This window comes from Tachyglossus aculeatus, chromosome X4 (assembly GCF_015852505.1).
Source record: "Tachyglossus aculeatus isolate mTacAcu1 chromosome X4, mTacAcu1.pri, whole genome shotgun sequence".
In the NCBI taxonomy this organism is placed as follows: domain Eukaryota; kingdom Metazoa; phylum Chordata; class Mammalia; order Monotremata; family Tachyglossidae; genus Tachyglossus; species Tachyglossus aculeatus.
In genome coordinates, this window is record NC_052098.1 from 60,138,894 (window position 1) to 60,163,589 (window position 24,696).

General features: G+C 46.2%; 1 protein-coding gene across 2 annotated transcripts in view; it reads left to right on the plus strand.

The window, feature by feature from the left end:
- The window catches only part of DCAF10 (DDB1 and CUL4 associated factor 10), a 61,339-nt gene extending 38,521 nt beyond the window's left edge, over positions 1–22,818 (plus strand). Inside the window, exons 3-8 of one of the 2 annotated variants that reach the window (XM_038769423.1) lie at positions 7,321–7,434; positions 12,850–13,047; positions 15,849–16,051; positions 18,827–18,940; positions 19,329–19,474; positions 21,272–22,006. In XM_038769423.1, the coding sequence (XP_038625351.1) occupies positions 7,321–7,434; positions 12,850–13,047; positions 15,849–16,051; positions 18,827–18,940; positions 19,329–19,474; positions 21,272–21,640 (1,144 nt within the window). In that variant the 3' untranslated portion in view covers positions 21,641–22,006. Of the gene's footprint in view, positions 1–7,320; positions 7,435–12,849; positions 13,048–14,025; positions 14,096–15,848; positions 16,052–18,826; positions 18,941–19,328; positions 19,475–21,271 lie in introns of those variants that run through there. The other variant, XM_038769421.1, reaches the window with a different exon arrangement.
- Positions 22,819–24,696: the final 1,878 nt, after the last annotated feature.

A 24,696-nucleotide genomic window follows, 5' to 3' on the forward strand; every position in this document is an offset into this window, starting at 1 on the left:
AGTGCTTGCTGTGTCAGGCACGGGGGTAGATATAAACTAATAGGGTTGGACACGGTCCCTGTCCCGTATAGAGCTCACAGTCTTAATCCCCATTTTTCCAGATGAGGCACGGAGAGGTTAAGTGACTTGCCCAAGGTCACAGCGGCCAAACGGCGGACCTGGGATCGGAACCCAGGTCCTCCAGACGTCCGGGCCCGCGTCCTATCCGCTGGGGGGAAAGGGCTTGTGTTTGGGGTTTCGGGGGTGGGGGGGGGAGGGCATGAAAACTGTTGGAAACAGGAGAGGGGGGTAAAGTGAGCTACCGGGAGGGAGTTAGCTGTAGTGATTGAAGTTCAAACAAAAGAATACTTGAGAAGCAGAGGCGGGTGATGGCCGAGGGGACAGGAGAAGAGAGGTCTGAGTTTGAAGTCGGGGAGGGGACAGGAAAGCCTCTAAGGAGCAGACAAGGGGGATCGGTGGGGCAGAGAGGGATCTAGGTTTGTAACTCTTACCAGTTAGGGCTGGGTCTGGAATGGAATCAAATAATCACACGTAAGTCTATTGGAAAATGCCATTTTTTTGAGGCACGTAACCTGGCTTTCCTGGGTTATGACTGTACGGTAGTAATCAATATTTTGATTAGCTGAGAGAGGAGGAGAAAAGGTATGACGTAATTCAGATTAGATGAGATGGGGCGGGGGGCAGAGAGGCATTTCGACCTGTGATCTCCAGGCATTTCGGTCTTAGGACCACCGTGGCTAGAAGAAAGTCCCCATAGAAGCCCCTTCTCCGGGAGCTGAACTGGATTGTGCCCCACCTGTTTTCCTGAGCCACACCGCTTTTAGATCGGGAGGACGGTGGCAGCTCTGTCCTTAAGATAGCACCGGACAGGGTCTGTGATAAAGGGGCGGGGAACACTTCCTAGAGGTGAAAGTCTCTCGGTGACCACTGCCACACTTTGAGAAACACCGCTCCTGGGGGAACCGATTGAAACCTGAATATTAGACAGATTGACCGGGGCTAAATTTCATGGAACAATGAATAATAATAATATAAGAGTAAATCTAACAGTCACGCTATTGGTTAAGCACTGTGCTAAGCATAGTTTCTAATTCAGTATCGGTCTTCCTCACTTTATACGTTTTGTACCCTAATCCAAACTTGAAATTAAAAGGCAAAAGAAAAAAGGAAGCGCCTAAAAGCGTGGCTTGATCGGAGGCCTTGGTTTCCCCTCCTGCATACTACACATTGGTTTCTGCAGAGCTACTTTTAAGTGACTAATTGTCCATCAGACCCAAGATCATCGTCATCAGTAGGATTTCTTGAGTGCCTACGGTGTGCAGAACACTGTATTCAATTCTCGGGGGAGCACAGTAGGGTTAGAAGACACGATTCCTGCTTTCAAGCATTTTAAGTCCAGTAGTGGGGGGAGACAGGCATCTAATTAAATGGCAGAAAGGGGAAACATATAAGCTCTCTGGAAGCCGTGGTAATTTAAGTGCTTAGGAGGCACTGGAGGGCGGTGGGAAGACTAGAAACATCTCCTGGAGGAAACAAAGACTTTGAAGATGGGGAAAGCTCACCTCTGTCAGATATGAAGGGGGAGGGAATTCCAGGCAGTGTGGAAGAAGTCGGTGGCAGGAATGAGGAGGAGGAGGAAGAGCGAATAGGTCACCTTGAGAGGAACAAAGATAGTGAGGTGAGATGTAGTGGGAGAGAAAAGAGTGGATGAGCGGGAGGGAGGGAGCTGATGAAGCGCTTGGAGCCAGGTGTCGGGAGTTTCTGTTGGTCGCGGAGGGGAGTGGGCAAGAATTGGAAGTTAGTGAGGAGTGGGAGATGTGAGCAATCTAGCGTTTCGGTGAAACGATCTGGGCAGCAGAGGGGAAGGACGGACGGGGCAGGGGAGAGAGATCGGAGGCAGGGAGATCAACGAGGAGGCTGACGCGCTAACGGAGTTAAGTTGTGACAAGTGCCCGGACCGGTGCGGCAGTGATCCCGACGGAGAGTGAAGATGGATTCTAGAAACGTGGAGGAAGATTCGACAGGATTTGAGGCAGACTGGATGTGGGAGTTGATAGGAAGGAATCCGGGACCATGCCAGGTTTGCGGGCTCGAGAGGCAGGAGACTGGTGGTGTTTCCAACGTTGATGGGCAAGTTTAGGAGGGGGAGAGGATTTGGGAGGGAGGATGAGAAGTTCAGGTTTGGACGTGTTGGCTTGGAGATGCCAGCGGGACATCTGTGTAGAGGTGTCCCGGAGGCGGGAAGAGATGCAAGATTGCCGAGAAGGAGAGAGGTCGAGGCCGGAGAGGTGGATTCGGGAGTTATCCGGCTACTCTCACCTAGCATCATTTCCTTGGTGACATAATTTTGCATTCAGCTTCTTGAAATCGCATCTCCTCCCGGAGGCCTTCACTGATCTCTCTTTCCAAATTCCCCTCCTACTGCGACTTCAGAATTTTCATGTCACCTAAGCGCTTGAGTACTCGCTCTCTCCCCCCTCCCCCCGCCCCGCAGCACTTACATACATATTGGCAAGGTCTGTTATCGTCCCTATTTGTAATTTATTTGAGTGTTTATCTCCCCTGATAGATTCTAAGTTCCTTGATGGTAGGGATCCTGTCTGTGCTGTACTAAGCACTGGGGTGGATGCAAGCAAATCGGGTTGGACACATTCCCTGTTCCCCATGGGGTTCTCAGTCTTAATCCCCAGTTTTAAAGACGACGTGACCGAGGCCCAGAAAAGTGAAGTTCTAATCCCAGCTCTGCCACTTGTCAGCTGTGTGACCTCGGGCAAGTCACTTCACTTCTCTGTGCCTCATTTAGCTCGTCTGTAAAAGGGGGAGCCCTCCGTGAGACAGGACTGGGTCCAACCCCATTTGCCTGGATCCACCCCAGCTCTTAGTACTGTGCCTGGCACACAGTAAGTGCTTAACAAATACCATTATTATTACTATTGTTTTTCTTGACTCCTCTCTCTCATTCAACCCGCATATTCAACCCGTCACTAATCCTGTTGATTCCACATCCACAAGTTCCTGTCTCACAAGCCCGCAGCCTTGGCGTCATCATTGACTCCGCTCTCTCATTCACCCCGCACATCCAATCCGTCACCAAAACCTGCCAGTCTCACCTCCACAACGCGCCAAGATCCGCCCTTTCCTCTCCACCCAGACCGCTACCTTGTTGGTTCAGTCTCTCGTCCTATCCCTCCTGGATTACTGCATCAGCCTCCTCTCTGATCTCCCACCCTCCTGTCTCTCCCCGCTTCAGTCTATACTTCACTCTGCTGCCCGGATCATCTTTGTACGGAAATCTAGGAGAAATGGAAAAGGTTGGTGACAGAAGGTTGAAGCCGCTCACAGACGTTTGCATTTGTAAATTTCAGTTATTTATGTAATCCTCGTGGCCCATCTGCCTGCACATCTCAAAATCTTTCCACCATGCCGCCTGCAACAATCGCCGCTCGCTCCAGGGGAGGGAGGGAGGGAGAGAGGAAAAGCTAGTGTGCATCTGTAGGCTGCTCCCTGATATCGTAGTCTGAGTGTAAGAGAAGGCCTGAGGCTTCAGATCACCACTTCCTCTTCTCTCCACCCTCTCAACCTCCACCTCCCCATTCCCCAGCCTCCCCAGACACACCCAGAAGGACCTCAGACTTCCTTTTGGCTTTGTTCCTCCCGTGTCTCCTCACAACTCCAGGGTGGATACCCCTGCCCCTGGAAACCCTCATTACTCTCTTTCTCCGCCCGCCCCCCCAGCCCACTGTCAGAGCCACATCTCAAACCCCAGTTGGGATTATTCACTTTTCCACAGCATCGGTCATCTTCTTCCTCCGCCCTCACCCCATCCACCTCCTCTAAGCGGCTCTTCAAAGTGGCAGGCTAGTTTTGATGAACTTCTCCAATCCTGCTCGCTGCAACAGAGAACCAGCATGACAACCTCCACTTGTCTCCTTGTGACAAGTCACTTCACTTCTCTGTGCCTCAGTTACCTCATCTGAAAAATGGGGATTAAGACTGTGAGCGCCACTTGAGATATGTACTGTGTCCAAACGGATTAGTTTGTATCTACCCCAGTGCTTAGTAAACACTTAATAAATACCCCCCCCCCAAAAAAAAAAAACCCCTCACAGACGAGCTGCAGTATCATTGTCAAGAAATCAAGGGAAACAGTAATGGTTTTAAATGACCAAGTGAAAGCACTGCATTTATGATTCAGAAAAGAACTGGAAAATATTAGAAAAAATCCAAACGTTGGCCATAATGAAGTTACATGTTTTAGGGCAAACGATAATCATTACAGGATTTTTTTTTTTCTGTTCATGTGCATTAATGCCTCGGGGACAGTTTTGCGATAATGATAGTATCCCACCTGGTATTAATTGAGGTTGGGCCAAGGTTATACTGGGAATTCATGCATTTCTTTCCAATGGCAATGAACACCACCTCCCAATTGTTTTGGAATAAAACTTCCTTTGGCGAAATAGAAGCAGAGCCCAACAAATCCCTGCCCTCACTGATCAGGGCACCTGAGGGTAGTGAGTTGTTTCTCCCAGAGACGGTCCAGGAGGTGCGGAGAGGTTATCGGTTTTTTCCCTAATTCTCTAATGGCACCTGCTCTCTTGTCTGTCTCTGTGTTTCTCCCACCTTCCCCTGCACACGGTAGGCGATCAGAAATACTGGTGATGATGAAATCTCCTATTATGGGTCTTTCTGGTAGTCCTTTATAAATGACTCATCAGAGAGGTGGTTACCAGACTCGCTTGCTTCTAGAGCTGTGCTTTTCTGCAAGGGTAGCTGGTCCAAAACAGTGAATAATACGTGTATTCCCCAATCACTGTTGATGCATCTTTTGACTCTTCCATTGCTTGTGGACAAGGGGGATCCTCATCATTAACAACATTTAGAGAAGCAGCGTGGCGTAGTAGGAGAACTCGGGCCTGGGGGTCTGGAGGTCACGGGTTCTCATCCCGGTTCTGCCACTTGTCTGCTGGGTGACCTGGGGTAAGTCACTTCACTTCTCTGGGCCTCAGTCACCTCATCTGGAAAATGGGGATGGAGACTGTGAACCCCGTGTGGGCCAGGGACTGGATCCAAACCCGATTTGCTTGGATCCACCCCGGCGCTTCGTACAGTGCCTGGCACATGGTAAGCGCTTAACAAATACCGTACATCTGTTATACGTTGGGCAAAGCGCTGTATCAGGTGGCTACTGAGGTCTGCTGTGTCAAAGATGAGGCTCCCACCTTCAGAACCTTCAGTATTCTACTGAAGGTTGAATGCTGGCTGGTCATTCTATTTGACAATAAAAAGTTGGTTTTCGGGGACATAGATGAACTTTTTTTCCAGCTACATTTTGCTTTTAAAAACTATCCCTTTGATCCTTAAATGTTTAAAAAACATCCCTTAGGTCCCTACATGCAAATTGCATGCATAGCTGTGGCTCAGGCCTTGCGATCCACCACCGCCTCCCTCGCCCCCGCAGAGATTTGGCACTTCTTTCACTCTGTGAAATGCAGAATGAAGCCTACAGTGGTGGGCTAGGGGAGCGCCTTTAGTCCTGTGAAGCACATTTTTCCATTGCTTGTGGACAAGGGGAAGTCCTCATCATTAACAACATTTAGAGAAGCAGCGTGGCTCCGTGGAAGGAGCACGGGCTTGGGAGTCAGAGGTCATGCGATCTAATTCCGGCTCCACCCCTTGTCAGCTGTGTGACTTTGGGCAAGCCACTTAACTTCTCTGTGCCTCAGTTCCCTCATCTGTAAAATGGGGATTAAGACCGTGAGCCCCACGTGGGACAACCCAATTGCCTCGTACCTCCCCCCCCCCCCCCCCCCGAGCTTAGAACGGTGCTTGGCACATAGTAAGCGCTTAACAAATACCATTATTATTATTATTATTGTTATTATTATTAAGCAGGACCAAGAAGTGAAGATAGGTATTTATCCAGGCCCCTGGCCTTTAATTCTCCAGTCCCCCAGCCCAGACCCCATTGCTGTGTTCATTCATTCAGTCGTATTTATTGAGCACTTACTGTGTGCAGAGCACTGTACTAAGCGCTTGGGAAGTACAAGTTGGCAACATAGAGACGGTCCCTACCTGACAGCGGGCTCACAGTCTAGAAGGGGGAGACAGATGACAAAACCAAACATGTGTTCAGGTGTCAAGTCATCAGAATAAATAGAAGTAAAGCTAGTAAATAGAATAGTAAATATGTACAAGTAAAATAGAGTACTAGGCTAGGGAGCTGAGGAGGGCGTGAAATGGAAACTGAAGGGAACTGTGGTGAAAAGTAGAAAATTATTTCTCTCTCGAATGCCCCCTTTATTTCCTGTTGGTCTCTGAGCACCTAACTGGAGGAGTTGGAATTTTTTCTTTTTCCATGGTGATTTTCTAAAGCCAGGAAATACAGAAAAAATAGACTACCCACCCTCTGGCAATAGGAATATCTGGGAACTGCAGGGTTTATTTGGGTTTTTTTTGGCTGGGGTGAGAGGGAGAGAGAGAGAGAAAGAGAAAACGAATAAACACCATATCCAGGAGCTCTTGGCTTCTCATGGTGCCCTAGCTTTCCATGATGGTTGTATGGAGAGAAGAAGGTACCGGGGGTAGGGAATGGGAAATTATTCAGTGTGGGAGTGTGGGTTACCGGATCCCTGGAAGTAAAATGGAAGCTTTGCTGCAGTGCCCTGGGGACTGCATCTCCAAAGGGTGGTAGGGCAGTCTGAAGAAGTGGCACGGATCCCCCGAGTTCCCGTGCCGCTACTTTCTGCCTTTTTCTGGGCCCACAGTGCTGGGTAGGGATCCAGGAAGAGCTGCTGCCTCTAATGACGGCAGCAATGCCGAGGGAGGGAAGCGGATAAACAGGGCGCCCAATAGGGGAGCGGGCTGGGGGGGATGATTAGGTCAGAGGCACGGGGTCCCCGGTCTCCAGTTGGCGCCAGATTAGGCTCAATTTCCCCAAATCCATTAGAGTCGGACCTCTCGATATATTAGACAAGGTTAATTAAACAGGAAACGTAGTCTCGGTGGGAGAATTTACTGAAAAGTGCCTTGTATGTTATGGGCATGCCTGAGAGAGGAACTAAGCGCTTCGTACAGTGCTCTGCACACAGTAAGCGCTCAATAAATACGATCGAATGAGTGAATGAAATAACTAGAGAACAGACGCATTTTTCTTTTCAACGCCGCAGGTATATTAGAATATTCAATTTTAGTCAAATGTATACGATCGGGACTGTTGCTTCCCACCGAAAAGAGAGATGACAGATGTTTATCAAATAAAGGAAGCGTGTGGGGCCTTGCTGTCTTTTTACAGAAATACTGCATGTTTCACTTTTTCAGGTCAGTGCTTACTGTTGCTTGTGAACAGACTGAAGTTCTACTTTTTGACCCCATATCTTCAAAGCACATCAAAACACTTTCTGAAGCTCATGAGGATTGTGTAAATAATATCAGGTTAGTTAAATAGTTTCATGGAAAATATGAACTCTTATCTGTCTGGCCCCACGTATAACGACTTTGGAAATGGTTATGTATATGATTCTAGATTTCCAGGTTTTCACCGGACACTCTAGTGTCTTGTAGCCTATCCCTGTGGTTGTCCTGGTTTGGTTATTTGGTAAACTGAAAACCCTGATGATTGGATGATTGCACTGATTAGAATGTAAGAATTTCTGCGCCTCATTGTGAGAAAAATGAAATGCACAACGACTCCATCAATACGGTCCTTCGAAATGAAGATCGACTCCGATAGTTTGCACAATGGGGTGAAATTAGAGGAGCGCTGCGGCCTAGCGGAAAGAGCATGGGCCCGGAGCGCAGAGGCCCTAAATTCTAATCCTGACCCTGCCACTTGCCTGCTGTGTGACCTTGGGCAAGCCCCTTCACTTAGTGCCTCAGTTTACTGCACTGTAAAATAGGCATTCAATACCCGTTCTCCCTCCAGCTTAGAGTGAGCCCCCTGTGAGACAGGGGCTGGGCCCGAGCTGTATGCTCCTTGTGTGCAGGGGACGTATCTACCATCTCTGTTGTATGGTACTCTCCCAAGCGCTCAGTACAGTGCTCTGCACACACTAAGTGCTCAATAAATACGAATTATTAATTTGTATCTACCCCGGCGCTTAGAACAGTCACGAAGTGGGATCGTTTTAAACTGAACATTCAAATAGGGTGGGGTTTTAACCTTCAGTGAAATTGGGAAATTCTGCAGTGGCGACTCTTCCGAAAGAGACGCCAATTTAAAAATGAGCCCGTGTGCATTTTGGTAGATAGTTTTAAAGGGTTCGGTTTAGGACAGCGAGCAGAAAAGTAGGAAGGAAGATAATATTCTTTCTGTTGGGGACACTTGAGATATTCTGATGACTAGAAAAAGGTATGGGTATGTTAAGGTGTTGAATATACAGCCCCCTGTGTAACATTGTAGAATCTTATGTTCCTTGAGCCTCTAGATCTCTGTGGATACCTAGGCGGATTTTCGGTGGACTAGAAATGTACCGGGATTTCCTCAGGTAGATATATGGGTGCGGGAAGGAGATCCCCAGGTTTCATTAGATTTGGTGGGGTTCTGGAATGAGATGTAGCATATAGAAAAACAAAATGCATCTTTCCAGCGAAACCTGTATTTTAGTTGGAATTCTATTTTTGTAGTCGATCCTCTTGTATTAAATTATTAATGGTAGTGTCCAGGCATTCGAGTAGTCTTCAGAACCTGATTATTTTCTCTTAAGTGAGTTTCACATAGATTTTTCTCTGTTTACATTCAGCCAACGCTAGATTTTTTTGTTTGTTTTTAAGGGGCTGTTTATCAATGTTGTGGATTTTCCAACTTCCAACTTCTGCTTTTTCCTCCCCAGGATTTGGGCATTTCACTGCTCATTATTAAAGGACTGTCATTTAATTTATTTGAATAGAGTGTCTAGCCCAGCACCATGTCTTTTTAGGTGCCTTTGTAGTAAATAGTATTTTTTTTTTTTCATTACAAGTACTATTTGATGGCAGTTTGGGTAAGAGCTTTGGTGGTGCAGTAAACACCTGTTGGCAGAATTGCAGTTTTTGGATCACCTGTGAATTTTGTAAATCTTCAGAGTTGGCTGAAGAAACTGATGAAATCAATGAACGATATTTATCAATTGCCTGCCGTGTGTAGAGCACGGTACACAGCACTTATGTGACAAAATAAAATAGGTGCTGTCTCTATTTTATTTCGAGATTTGTTGGTTCTTTAAAGATTGATTTGTTACCGACATCCCTGCTGAGTTTTCAGTCGGAGTTCTTTTTGGTGTTCCCACTTAAGGGGAAGAAACACGCTTCCCCTGCTAGATGTTTATTTTAGCCTTTATTTTCGAAGTTTCCACTTTCCATTAAACATCACAAAATGGGAAGGAATTGTTACAAGGTTATGTAAGATTTTTTAATAATTTGTAGTCGGCATCTTGTTTTAGGGGGCATTATATTTTTGAAGTGCTTGCAGTGGTGAAGCACTGTGTTGAGGAGAAATATGGGGGCTCATAATTTAAAGGGGCGGTGTTGGGGAGGACAGACACACAGGGAAGGAATACTAGGGAAATTAAGTCAAAGCAATTCAACGGCACCAGCCAGAAGAGCATTACTGCTGGGAGGGAGGAGCCCTCAGGCTCCTCAGCCTTTGGACGTAGACAGGCTGTCTTTGGTCCGAACAGCCCAGCCTTCCCGATGTTCGCTACCTTGCGCTGGGGGCTTTCCCCCTGCCCTCGACTCCTGCAAGGGCCAGTCTTTCCGTCGGTGGTGGGCGGAGAGAAAGAAGCCAACTTGTGGGAGATGCCCTTGAGGCATTTGCTCTTCGCCCACCTTGAACCCCACAGCACTTACGCACGTATCTTTAAATGAGATATCGTCCAAGCTATTTCTGTTAATGCCCGTCTCCCCCTCTAGACTGTAAGCTCGCTGTGGGCAGGGAACGTATCTGCCAACTCTGGTGCGCTCCCAAGCGCTCAGTCCAGTGCGCTGTACACAGTAAGCGCTCAATAAATACCACTGATGATGATGCCCAGCTGCAGCTTCTGCCCGTCCTGCAGGGAGAGCGGCTCTTCGTTCTAGTGCCGAGGGCGGGGAGGAAGGGGGGACTGTCCCGAGAGGCATCGGCTATCATTTCGGGGTTTGTTCTCCGATGTTTTAACCTGCCGGGTTGGTAGTTATTTTCTAAAGCCACCGTCCCCCAAAGGGTCTTTGACAAGAAGGGCGTCCGGGCCTCCGGCAGATGCGTGATCTTTTTGCAGCCTAATGACTGGTATTAGGAGATCTTAGGTGGACGGGCCAGTTTCTTCACTTGCACTTCCGACGTATCTTACGCTTCGGGGTAGAGCTCTTCATTTTCCGATTTTAGCTGATTAATTTGTACCCGGTGATTTGTGGGGTTTGTTGCCCTAATAATAGACGAGGTGAAGATCAGGAGAGGGTGACCTGGGCAAAGATTAGAATTTATTGTGGTATCTTGTTGATAGCTAAATGCCTCGATCATCAGAATTCTACGTGGTTCGCAGCCTAATAAAATGAAAACACAATTCCACGGCGCAGAATCTATCTCGAAGCTACAAAAGCCAGATTTTCATTTGAATATTCGTTTTTTCTGTTTGAGACCACTTAATTGAGATTTAAATTTTTCACTTTATAAATGAAACGGGCGTGATACTCAGTTTCCGAAGCCTACTGAGCTATAGACATTTAAATCCAACAGCCGCCTGCTGCCGAAATACTTTGTAGCGGTAACGTGGCAGGAATGAGATTGAGCAGTGTATTCGGATGCTCTTGCGCCGCCAAACTTCCAAGAGCGTCCCGTTTGTCGGCTGTATCTTTCTAGACCATCACCAGCTGCGCTACACGAGCATCCAGCCGTGAATGTATCATTACGGTACGCCCCTCACCCAGGGCCGGCTCCTGATAATGGTGGCCCTTCTCAAATAGAGCTACCGCTGCTGCCCCTCTCAAAGGTGGCGGAGGGCAGGAGTGGGCCATTTGAGAAGCAGCGGGGCACAGCGGCTGGAGCACGGGCCTGGGAATCAGATGGTCGTGAGTTCTAATCCCGGCTCCGCCACTTGTCTGCTGTGTGATCGTGGGCAAGTCACTCCTCTGTGCCTCAGTTACCTCCTCTGTGAAATGGGGATTGAGACTGTGAGCCCCACGTGGGACAGGGACTGCGTCCAACTGGACTTGCTTGTGTGTCCTCCCCCCCGGCAGTTAGTACAGTACCTGACACATTGTAAGCGCTTAAAAAATATGGTCATTATTATTATTACCCGTTAACAGGGTGTGAATCGGGGTTGGCGAGCTGCCCGGGGTGGCCGTGGGGATGGCCCTTGATGTCCGCTTCATGGCGTAGCACCGTGGGGGAGAGGCGATGATTTGGTTTGGTCCCTAGGTTTTGGGGCAGGGAAGGCCGTTCCACTTTTTGCCCACAGGAGGAAAATGGTGAAGAGGCCGCAGCCACGTTTCCGGCGTGGGGGCGGGCGCGGTGCCCCTCCTGGCCTCACGCCGGGGACTCTCTGGGGAGGGGCCGGGCCTTGCCCGCACCCCAACAACTTTGGGGGCTCTGCCCTCCGGACTAGTTTTGGTGAACGCCCTGCAGGGCTGCCAAGGTGTCTTTTCATCAGAATCCTCCCTCTGAGGGGCCTGCCGATGCTGCCACCTTAGACCAAGTGGGTAGGCGTGAGGCACGCGGGCATGTTTCGCGCCAACCCTGGCAAGAAACGGTGCTCCTCTCCCACCCCGGTGAGCCATTGACGCCTGCTCCGGTGCCGAATGAGAAAGCACCAGGGAAGGAGATGATGCTCTTCCTTTTATTCTTTTGGCTTGTCCTCCGTTCCCTTTCCTCCACCTCCTCCTCTCTTGCCCCTTAGAGCTTTGCCCTCATGCTTTTCTACAAAATGTGGCACATGACACCACTATATTATGTGCACGCGCAGCGTGATATAATGGGGTCATATGGAACGTGAGGGCTGGCGGATTTGCACCCTTGCTTCGGTGGCAGGGTCAGAAGCTGGCACCGATCTTAACGGAAACATTCAAATTTCCTATGGAAAGTTTGGGTAGAAGTAGGCACAATCTGAATGGCACTAATTGTGAGACCTGGAGTTTGGGGGATTTAAAAACGGTTTGAAGTGGAAAATGAGGGACCTTAGTCGTCTGTGGGGGATGCCCCTTTGGTTAGAGATCAGCTCAAAAAGTTGACCTGTCAGCCAAATGTTAAAGCAGTTGAAGTAGGAGGCAGTTTAATTTTCAGATGTTTGTATCTGTACTGCTAAGGATTGTCTATATTAAAACCACAAACGAATGTACTTCTGTGTTTACATTGGCTGTGAAGTCTCCCTTCTGATCGGTACTTCCGAAAGCATACATAACCTGGAGCCTGCCACCGTCTCCTGACAGATTCTGAAAGTGCACATAGAACTGTTTGAAATGGGGTGAAGACGGTTTTAATAACACCCAACCAGGCCTCCAACCATTTGGCTCACTTTCTCTAATTATGACCACGGCCTCCTCCTCTAACTTTTTATCCATACTTACCTGTTATGATTTTTGGTTTCCTTTACAGCACCTCCACTTCCATGTTCTGTTTTTCTCTATTTCTAACTGAACAGAAATGAAAAAACAAAAGAAATCTTGTAACTTAAGTTGTTCTTGCAAATTGCTTGTAATGTGACCAGATAACCAGAGGTGATTTCTGCACTTGGTTTTAAAATCCAAAGCCAGAATTCCCATTTGGGAATCCAGCAATGTATATATCTATAGTGCTTTTCTTCATTTATTTTTATTTTTTTGGCTTTTGGCTGTATTTTATTTGATGAGAAAGATAAATAGGCTAACTTTTTTTCCCCCCCTTCCTTTTTTAAACGACAGATTTCTTGATAATAGATTGTTTGCAACTTGTTCTGACGACACTACAGTAGCACTTTGGGACCTGAGAAAATTAAACACCAAAGTATGCACTTTACATGGGCATACTAGTTGGGTGAAGAACATTGAATATGATACCAATACGAGACTGTTAGTAACATCGGGATTTGATGGAAATGTCATCATCTGGGACACTAACAGGTGAGTGGGAGAATATATTAAAAATACAAAGTCATTCAGCAGCCTGTTTAGCGAAGAGCCAAAAACGAATTCCTTTTCTTGCCCCCAGCTTCGAATTCCAAGTTACGATTTAGGACTTTGGTAGGTAATCCTGTTAGAAGCGTAGCGTGATTAAAGATTCAAAACTGCTTACATAATGTGGGTTAAAAACTGGCTTATGGATTTCTCCCCTGCTAAGACGTGAACTTTGGAAATACTCTCTACTCGAAACTGCATTACTTCTCCGATTATAGTAATGAGGTGTTTTTCAATGAAAATAAACCTTTTTTTTGGTCATCATCATCATAATGCTGGTATCCATTAAGGGCTCTGGGCCAACAGGTGCTAAGCACTGGGGTATTCATTCATTCATTCAATTGTATTGAGCGCTTACTGTGTGCAGAGCACTGTACTAAGCGCTTGGAAAGTACAATTCGGCAACAGATGGAGACAATCCCTACCCAACAGTGGGCTCACAGTGTAGAAGGGGGAGACAGACAACAAAACAAAACAAGTAGACAGGCATCAGTAGCATCAGACTAGATAAATGGAATTATCGATATATACATATAAGGATAATCAGATCGGACGCAGTCCCTGGCCAGTAAGGGCCTTAGGGTGGTACTTTTTTTCTGCCATTCCTGCAGAGCGTTAAATATTTCTCCATTTTTCTGAGGGTTAAGGTGCCTTCAGATCAGTACCCTTATTTACTATTAGTGAGAAATCTCCAAGATGTGTAGTCTGTAAAATATTTACGTTCAGAAATGAAATCCCTCTCTGTTGGCACAGCAGCATTAAGAATCCCAACTCCTTTCTGACTTCGGCGTAGCTTTTCCGAAACTTAAATTTATATAAAACATTTTTCTTGGAGGCTGTGACGATGAATTAGCTAATTTTCCAGTTTTTTAAAAGAACAAATAGTAAATTAGGAGACCTGCCTTCCCCTAATAATGTTTCCAGGAGCCCTGTCCGTTGTTCTCCAGTTTGGTGAGTTGAAAAGAACAGAAAGGAAAGGAACGCGAAAGGCAAGGTAATTGTGCTGTTACGGTAAGTATGACCCTGTTTCTAGAACTTTAGCTGTCCGTGGGGGTGAAGGTAGCAGACGGGCCCCGAAAGACCTCTTTGTTCTAAGGCAGATCTCTAGCACCCAGGGGTGAAAGCCTTTTTGTTTCGTTTTGAAATAGCCTTTTGCCGGAACAGCAAGCAGCCCTCATGCTGATTTTCACATTGTTACTTATTTGGATCCCTCTGTAAATGCTTTTAGGTCTGTCTCTCCATTACAGTGTAAGTGCTTTGGGGGCTGGGAATGCGTCACCTGCTTGTTTGCCGCTCCCCAAGCCCCAGTACTGCGCTAACTCCTTGGGGTGGGGGGATATGCATTGCAGAGGGAGGGAAAATGGTTCTCTTGGCCTCAAGCTGTAGTAGCTGCAGCACCTCCTCTCTCTCCCCTCTTCCTCTATCCCTGTCCCGTCCCCCCTTCTACCAGGCCTTCCTTCCTTGCCGTCCCCGGACTGTGCATTAAGCGCAGCGGCATTTCCACTGGACAAGCAAGTGTGAGGTTGTGAGGTTGGAGGGGAGGAGGGAGAGAAAACCAAAGAGCCAAGCCATGTGCAGACTTCACCCCATCCTAGGCTGGCCGGCACAGAGAGTGGCACTGCAAGTTGGCGCCTAGGCACCCGGGCCAGCGAGGGGTGACTTGGTTTAGTACCGGGGGAAAAAATACCGGCTCATCTGCTGTGAAGTAACTCAGAGCCGAACAGATGCACCGGTACCTCTCGTCTCACTCCCGCCCCGTTCGGGTTTCCCTGCCAAAGCCCTGTTGTGTTTCAAGCACTCGGGCCTTGTCACTGAATCGGGAGAAGAGGGCTTAGAAAGAAAAGGCGAAATGACTGAGCGATGCCCTCCGGGTTAGCTGAGCTTTAAAAGTTCGGGATGTTGGTTTCCGTAAGAAGACCGCGGGTGACAAGTGTCAAGGCAGGGTAGAGTTAAAAGGACTAGAATATTTTGGAGAAATTCTCTCAAGGTTAGCTAAGCTTTAAAAGCTCAGGACGTTGGTTTCCGTAAGAAGACCGCGTGTGACAAGTGTCAAGGCAGGGTAGAGTTAAAAGGACTAGAATATTTTGGAGAAATTCTCTCAAGGTTAGCTAAGCTTTAAAAGCTCAGGACGTTGGTTTCCGTAAGAAGACCGCGTGTGACAAGTGTCAAGACAGGGTAGAGTTAAAAGGACTAGAATATTTTGGTATTGGCTATTTTCCCTCCTTTTTGCAGTGGTTGCAGGAGGCATCGATAAGGAAATAAACTTCATTGTCCTTTATTGCCTCTAAAGCACATCTTTATTCATTCTATAGAGTAAAATTGTTTTGTGTGTCTTTTCCTTTCCTCTTCCAATTTTATTTTTTGTTACTGTTTAGAGAATGGCCCAGTCATTTTACTGTAGTTTTTTCTCTTTCTTCCATTTGTGCATACACACACACACACCACACACACACACACACACACACACACACACACACACACACACTTTCTCTCTCCCCCCCCCACCCCCCCATTTTTCTCATTTAGTGGCTTCAGAAAAGACATCATCATGAACAAAGTGAGACCAATTATATTTTGGAAATAAATACCAGTATTGGTTATTGAATTACTTGTTTTTCAGTTGTTTTACTTACTTGAATGTCCGATATTGTTTCACCAACTGAGTTTAGAGTACAGTACCACTTCAGCTGGCTACAGGCCATATCTACAAATGTACCTATTACTCATGGGCCTTTTTTATTCTACAGGTGCACAGAAGACGGCTGTCCACATAAGAAGTTTTTTCACACGCGTTTTCTCATGCGAATGCGGTTAACACCAGACTGTTCTAAAATGCTGATCTCAACATCCTCTGGATATCTCTTGATTCTGCATGATCTTGATTTAACTAAGTCTTTAGAGGTTGGTAGCTATCCCATTTTGAGAGCAAGAAGAACTGCATCAAGCTCAGGTGAGCTTTCTTTTTGGGCTTAGAACAACTTTTCATTCGTTCATTCATTCATTGTCGTATTTATTGAGCGCTTACTGTGTGCAGAGCACTGTACTAAGCGCTGGGGAAGTACAAGTTGGCAACATATAGAGACGGTCCCTACCCAACAGCGGGCTCACAGTCTAGAAGTCTAGAACTTTCTGAAAGGGCTTTTTAAAAAACAAAGCAGTGTGTTCTCTAAGGACATTATCAGCAGTAGAGAGAGGGGAAGGGGTTAAGAGGTTTTCTCGGATGCAGCAGCTTGAATCCAGTCTGGGAGGTTCTTTGCAGACTTATTGGACTTTAAAAGTGTTTTAAATACTTTTATTCCTTAAAAAGTAGCTTCCTCTTTATTCAGTTAATGTAGGAGACATTCTTAAGGGAGTCTCATACGATAGAGACACTGCAGTTTTCCAGTGGCTCCAAACAAGATTTTTTTATTAATGCCATCATTCATTCATTCATTCAATTGTATTTATTGAGCGCTTACTGTGTGCAGAACACTGTACTAAGTGCCTGGGAAGTACAAGTTGGCAACATATAGAGACGGCCCCTACCCAACAGTGGGCTCACAGTCTAGAAGGGGGGAGACAGAGAACAAAACAAAACATATTAACAAAATAAAATAAATAGAATAAATATGTACAAGTAAAATAAATAGAGTAATAAATACGTACAAACATATATACAGGTGCTGTGGGGAAGGGAAAGAGGTAAGGCGGGGGGATGGAGGGGGGAGGAGGGGGAGAGGAAGGAGGGGGCTCAGTCTGGGAAGGCCTCCTGGAGGAGGTGAGCTCTCAGTAGGGCCTTGAAGGGAGGAAGAGAGCTAGCTTGGCGGATGGGCAGAGGGAGGGCATTCCAGGCCAGGGGGATGGGAGCCAGAGGACCCGGGTTCTAATCTCGGCTCTGCCACTTGCCTGCTGGGTGACCTTGGGCAGGTCGCTTAAATGCTCTGCCTCAGTTTCCTCATCTCTAAAATGGGGATAAAATAAGCGTGCGTCCACCTGCTTAGACCCCATGTGGGCCAGGGATTGTGTCTGACCTGGTCGGTTCAGCCACCGGCACATATTGAGCACTTAACATAGATCACAGGAATTATTATTATGTAAAACAAAATAAAATGATGCTGCCCCTAGCATCCTCAGTGCTTAGAACAGTGCTTTTCACAGAGTAAGCGCTTAATAAATGCCATCATTATTATTCTAAGATAGTGCCCGGTATAGGCCGAGTGAATGTGTAGTGAATTTTTTTTTTACCAGACGAGCACTTTGAACATTCAGCATTTTTTCCTACGTGAATTTGGATGTAGGCCAGCAGCAGACCAACGATACTCCAGGCGGTGTTGAAAAAATGACATGGAAGATAACCGAATAGGATTGATTGATAGGAAGAAGTCGGCGCATACTCCAGGAAAACATTCGGCATGTTAATTAAGCAAACCTTTGTGGAAAATCCAAGGGAATCATATGCTTGGTTTAAAATTAACACGCTGTAGTTAATTAGCCAGAAAGAGAAGCAAATGACCCCATGCACAACTCCAAGGAAGTACGTTTTCAGCGCGTGCAATAAAAATCGAGGCTCAAATTCTATGAGTTTTTACCCTTTGTGAGTTGGACTCCTGTGATAATCAATTGGTTTATTTCTACCTCACCGGTGGTTACTTAATAAGACACGCTAGCAAAGGCACTCCCACGTTTTTGTAGAATTGAAGAACCCCTTCCCCCATCCTCTTACAAATAGTGTGTTATATTCAGTGTGAGGATGGGATTAATGGATTTATCTTTCTGAAGGGCGCAGGGAGTTTATCAGAATCTCCGTAATAGTTCGAATCTGCTTTTTCAAAGATGAAGCCAATTTGGTGTACATGCTTTTTCAGTTAATCTGTGACCCAACACTAGAGATTCGATTTGAAATTCCTATCTACATTTCAGCGATTATTAAATAGAAAATATTTTCCTGGCTGTCCAGTTCACCTGATCTTGGTAATTGTATGTTATGGGGGTTAATAAAGGATTGTGTTTATTGAAAAAACCTGCATCCAGAAATCCAAACGAACAGACTTTGGACTCCAACTGTGGAAAACTTTGCTGCTCATCTAACGAGGAAGTTAAATGCTGGAGGTTCTGACACTGGCCAAAAAAAAAAAAAAGGACAATTTTGGCATATTTGGCATTATGCATTTGAAATCAGGTGAGTGGTGGGAGATAACCGTGCTGTGCAGACTAGCCCGGTGAATGGCAAGTGAAAGTCGTCCTTGGGCAGAGGCTTTGGGAAATTTATGATACCAAAAGGCAGATTCCAAAAGCAAACAACCCTCCTCCCACCAAAAGCTCTACTCTGAAAATGGCAAACACAACAAAGGCTAAAGGCTGTTTTTAAATGCACGATTAATTCATCAATAATATTTTTTGAGCACTTACTGACTAAGCACTTGGGAGAGGACAGTATATGAGTTGGTAGACACGTTCCCTGCCCACAGCGAGCCTACAGGCCAAAGGGGACCCAGTGTGGAATGGAACCCATTAGGGGCACGTGGACAAGAGTTCATTATCAACAGTGTCATATTTTACCCAATGGATTGCTGTACTTATTGCTTTAAGATAGGTAACCAACCCCACGAAAATGGTTGTGTCCTTTAATATTGGGAATAGTCTAAATGACTCTGTCTCTCTCTTGAATGGCTATTACTTTCGTGCAGTTAGAATGAGTACGTGTATTTTCAATGGATGGTGGTGGTGTTTTTTGTGTTTTCCCCAGATATGTCCTCTTCTCCAAGTTCATCTGGTCCTAGAGCTTCTGGTTCCCCATGCCACCATAGCGATTGCAGTCCGTTATGCGAAAAACATACGACACGAACCTCTCAACGAGAAGGTATATAAAAATAGAAATGATGGTCATTTTAAGTGTGGTTGGTACATGATGATCCCATTTAGGGTTGTTTTTTTTAAATTTTGGTTTATATTCATAAAATGAAAACAAGCTAGTCAAGAGTATCAAGGGCCTTTACTAGTCGAATGTTTCAAGCAAATTAGAGCGTTACCTTTTGAAGACTTAGGCCCTGAACCCATGTTAAAGGTTGGTTGGATGTGTCATGTTTAGGAGTAAACTTTGAACAATTCCAGGTCAGTTGTGCCCTGGAAATACGGAATTTTATTAAATGCCCCTTTATGGCTCGAGAGTCAAAGCTTCCTGCCTTCCTAGGGTATACTTCTTAGAGGCTAGGCACGAAACGGTAACTCTGCTCGGATTTCTCTGATAGGTGCGTCTCCTCGAAACAGTCTGGAAGTGTTAACCCCAGAGGTTCCCGGAGAGCGAGACCGTGGTAACTGCATTACATCATTACAACTCCACCCAAAAGGATGGGCAACACTTCTTCGTTGCTCAAGTAATACTGATGATCAGGAGGTAAAGAGAATCGTGTTTCTGTATTGCAAAAAATGTATGTTTCAAGAGGACTGCTACTCCAATACACTGTATTTTACTGGCTGCGCTTAAAACAGACAGTGTCTCCCCAGTGTAAGATTTTATTCGAAAGGAATACGTATACATTGGGGTTCAGTTTTTTGTCCGAGTCTATCCAAGCAAGCCTGTCTGGTGTCAACCCAACAGAGCCACACCGGAAGGGTTGATGTTTCTCCAAAAGTGGTTGCCACATTTAAAGTATGGCAAGACCTCCCATCTTAGTCCTGGTCACTGGCTCATTACCAGCCTCCCTGCTGGCTGGGACCAGTGAGACAGCGTGCTTCCCCTTCAGGTAAGTGGCCCTTCCCTCCCGCCGGGGGCTTCACCTGGGTCCCCCCCAGTAGATGCGACTGCCGTAGCTGCTACAAAAGACGGCTCTCCCGTGCTCTTTTCAAGTGAATCGAGGTTCTTTCTCTTCTTTCGGGGCCGGAAGAGGCTTAGGATTAGCACCTGACTAGTGAGGGGATCCTGTTCCCACACCGCGTCCCCTTCTCCCGTTCCTGTCGTGGCCTCCATCTCAGGGAGAAGAGAAAGCGGGGTTGGAAGGTCCTCCCCTCTCCTCCACCGAGCTGCCCCTCCCCGATGGATCTACTCCACGTCAACGCCAGGCTTCAAGACCTGGGGTGGGGAGGGAGTATAAGGACGCTGAGGCGGGGACCTGGTGGGGTGGCTGGGGAATCCTGTCCACAGGACAGGAAAACCCCGATCCGCCCCCTAACCTCCCACTTCTGCTGATCGAGAGACCACATGTCAGACTTTTCTAGGTCTAGCCTCGGCTTGCTGTTGCTCTGGATTCTGTAAATGTATTTCAGTGCGCCGTTTAGTTTACCTTACTGCTCTAAATCCAGGCAGATTGGCAGCAGGTAGCACACTGTAACCATGATCACTGGGCAGCAGATGCCAGTCAGGCCAACAAATGTGTAAAGGTGGAAAAAAGGGGTTTTTTTGGTTGTTTTTAATGGTATCTGTTCGGCGTTTACTGTGTGGCAGGCACCGTACTAAGCTCTGGGTAGATACAAGCTCATTAAAAAAAAAAAATTATTAAGCGCTTACTATGTGCAAAGCACTGTTCTAAGCGCTGGGGAGGTTACAAGGTGATCAGGTTGTCCCACGGGGGGCTCACAGTCTTAATCCCCCATTTTACAGATGAGGTAACTGAGGCCCAGAGAAGTGAAGTGACTTGCCCAAAGTCACAGAGCTGACAGTTGGCGGAGCTGGGATTTGAACCCCTGACCTCTGACTCCAAAGCCCGGGCTGTTTCTAGTAAGCCACGCTGCTTCCCATTCATTGGGTTGGAACCAGCCCCTGTCCCATATAGGGCCCCCAGTCTTAATCCCTATTTTACAGATGAGGTAACTGAGGCACAGAGACAAGTGACTTGCCTGAGGTCACACAGCAGAAGACAAGTGGCAAGGGCTGGGATTAGAACCCAGATCCTTCTGGCTCCCAGGCCTGTTCTCTGTCACTAGGCCACACTGCTTCTCTTCCAGATCAGGTCATAGTAACACTTTTGCATTCTGCCATGCTGCAGGGCCACAAAAAATGTTAGGATCAAATCTTGTGACCCTGTCGATAAGGTCATGGAAAAAATAACGGGGATTCTCCACCTTGGCACCACCCTGCCTTTAGGTTCGCCTCGAAACCCGGCCACTGATTACTTACTTCTGTATTTTTTGCTGAAGAGTCACTTGGAGAGTAGTGAGATTTGGAGACTGACAACTTGTTTCTCTTCTCCCCTAGTGGACCTGCGTCTATGAATTTCAAGAAGGAGGCCCAGTGCGACCTGTCTCGCCCCGTTGTTCTCTCCGGTTGACTCATTATATCGAAGAAGCCAACGTAGGCCGAGGCTATATCAAAGAACTGTGTTTCAGCCCTGACGGCCGAATGATCTCATCCCCACACGGCTACGGGATCCGCTTGTTGGGATTTGACACCCAGTGCAGTGAACTCGCCGACTGCTTGCCCAGAGAAGCTAGTCTCCTGCAAGAAATTCAGTCCCTCTACTCTCACAACGATGTAGTTCTAACAACCAAGTTTTCTCCAACACACTGTCAGATTGCCTCAGGGTGCCTTAGTGGGCGTGTTTCTTTGTATCAGCCAAAGTTTTAGGCACTCTGGAACTGAAGAAGGGAAATGGATCTTCAGTTCAGTTCTTTAGAAACTTATTCAAGATCTTAGCTACTTTGGGTCCATGAACAGCGCAATGCCAGAACTCAGACTAGAACCGTTATGGGTTTTGACGCCGCAACTGCGAGTCAGATTCTACGTGGTCCTTTTCAGCATTCCTCTGCTCCTGCGCCATTTATGTCCAGTTCTTCTGGTTATGTTGCATGTAACAATCGTCGGCTTTTTTTTCAGTGAGACTCTGTGGACTTTGAGCAGGAAGTTTTGTTGGTGGCAGAGGAGAATGACAACACTAATACTGAATAAACCGCCCCTGCGCGCGCGCCCCCCCCCCCCCCCCCAAATTTTATGTTGGTATATTTTCTGTTACCAAAAACCTCCCCCTGCCAAGCCGGTCTAGTTATTGGCCCAGGCTGTAATCATTTCCTCCAGTATTGGGTGCTTGACTTCTTCTGATTAGCATAGAGGATTTTGTTTTTTAGGGAAGAATTAGAAAGAGAAGCATTACTACTTTCCTTGGTGCGAAGGTGACCCAGTGATTGGTGAGAAATTTAACCAGCACTGGGCTGCCAGTGCTTCAAAAATTGCCTGAAGGTCCCAGAGCACATTGTAGACTAAGAAAAAAACCAGTGAGTAGAGATGCTCTCTCTCTTCCCTTCTTTGTACTGACCGAGTTTGGTTCGGAAACCCCGAGTTCTGCTAAGGGGTGGCTGGATCAGTGGTGGGAATTTGGGAATTTAGGAACTGAAGAACTACTGCTACCAGTTTTACTGCTAGCATTATGACTGAGTCTGAGGGCATTCCCGACTTTAAGCAGTCAGTTCCTCCTCAACCCACCTAAGCGATCAACGGCACTCGGGAAACGCGCTGAAATCACCCTTCACAGCAAATGGAAGTAGCGTCAAGAGCAACATTGGGTCGGATTGCTGTATTCAATTTTAAATAGACCTTATCGGAGCTTCTGAGCAGTTAGGGCACAGGTGCTGGCATCGTGCCCTGGGAATTTTAGCCATCTGGATCACAGATCATTTAGAAAAATAGGTGGTTTTTTAAATAAAAAGCCCTAGGTATTTCAGTCTCTGGGTTAATAGGATTTGATGCAGGCCTTCACTAGCTATGAAGTACCTTAAGAAGGAAAAGGGGATAGATAGATATATATATACATATATATACACATATATATATATCTATATCTATATGTGATTTAAAGATCCATGAGCCCTTAGTCTTTCTTAAAGGGTTAGAAATAAATGTGGGAATTGAAAGCTTAGTATTTCAGGAACTGCCCGAGACTTGATAGACTATGAATTCCCTCTTAAGTATTCAGTCATAGTGGATTGCACAGTAGTTTGATATGCAGAAATGAGTTATGTAAGGCAGCTGTAAACAAAATGTACTCCTCTTGTGCTCTTTCCTGGAATATTAATATTTCATATTTTTCATGAAATCCGGATGTTTCAAGTTAACTACTAAAATGTACCAAATGTATTTTAAAATGAGTCCAATTTTTGTTTCACATTATTTTATCTTCATCCTGGATTAGCGGTAACTGTCAAAGTAGTTTTAGTATAGTAGTTACTGTTTATTATTAAGCATCTCTATAGAAAGACATTTTAGTTTTCTAATGGGATATTTAAGATTTACATAACATCGAACAGGTCAAAAGAACAATACAATGGAACCGGCTGATGCTAGTGGTGCTCAGCATAGAGCGGTTTATATGTAATTCCTTTTTCATTAAAATGAGAATCAGAGTTTGGCAAAGAAAATGGAAGCTGCTTATTTGGTCTACTGTTGAAATTTACATACATTTACACTTATCTTTCTTTGAAATCAAGGTTTGGAGATAGGGAGGAGGTCTTATTTGATTTATTGTTATTAAGGGAGAAGGTCTTATTTGATTTATTGTTAATGATAATTATTGACACGGGGATGGAGAGGGCAAAGCTGTGTCAGTTATCCAGGTCTCCTGATTCCTATTCCAGAGTCGATCTCACAGACTATGGGGGGAGAGTTTGCAGGAGACTTCTTAGAAGCCTTTGATTTTATCATCCTATCTGCGTGAATTTTAGTTCTGCTCTGTGGTATCATGCATTGACCAGCGATAATAGACTAGGCTGTGCCAAAATAAGATTGGCCCTCAAACGGTTAATGCCTCTAAAACCAGAACTAGCCAAAGTCAGCCCTTTTATTCGGAACTTTGTGGATGTGCAGGAAAAATTGGCCATCGTCTCTCTCCTGAAAATCCTTCTCCTATTAAGTGACCCATTAGCCGGCTCCTCTCCAAACTGAAAAAAAAAATCCAGTTCCTTTCACCTTTCCTCAGCGGATGGATTGCCCCGATTCTTTAACCCTCTTTGGAGCTCTTCTGTGGACTCCGCTTTCTTCTGTTCCTTTTTGAATGCAGTGGCCCAAACTGGCTCCGATGCTCAAAAAAGCGTGTGGCTCAAATGAAAGCACAAAGTAGCCTCCTGAGATAATCCAGTAACTTCAGTTGGCTTCTCAGTAGGGCAACTAATCTGAACTAAATGTACCTAGAGCAAGAAGTTCTTTCCGACGAACAGTTTTCTTCCCCGTTCACATCCCATAAATCTCAAGGCAGAGGTACTTGCCGTAGAATTTCAGCTGTGCGTTTTTAGCCCAGTCAATTTGACTCTCCAGACTGCAGAAAAATGCTTCCTTATTTAGGGTGGGAAGCAGAGGACCTGGCTGCTGTGTGACTCCGGGCAAGTCACTTAGCATCTCAGTTACCCCATCTGTAAAATGGGGATTAAATCCTAGTATCTGCTGCAGCACTTAGAACACATCCTAAGTGCTTAACAAGTACCACTATGAGGATTATTACAACCCGCTACCAATGCAAAATAGTGTGTTCCAGAGTCATCTGGTTAAAGCAGTCCAATTTGCAATGATGGCTCTAAGGATCATGTCTATTTTTTTTTTTTTTTTGGATTCACTTACAGATTGTATAATGGAGTCTTGGACTTATGATGATGGCTATAGGCTCTCCGGGTTGTGCAAAACTGCGAAACAGAATTCAC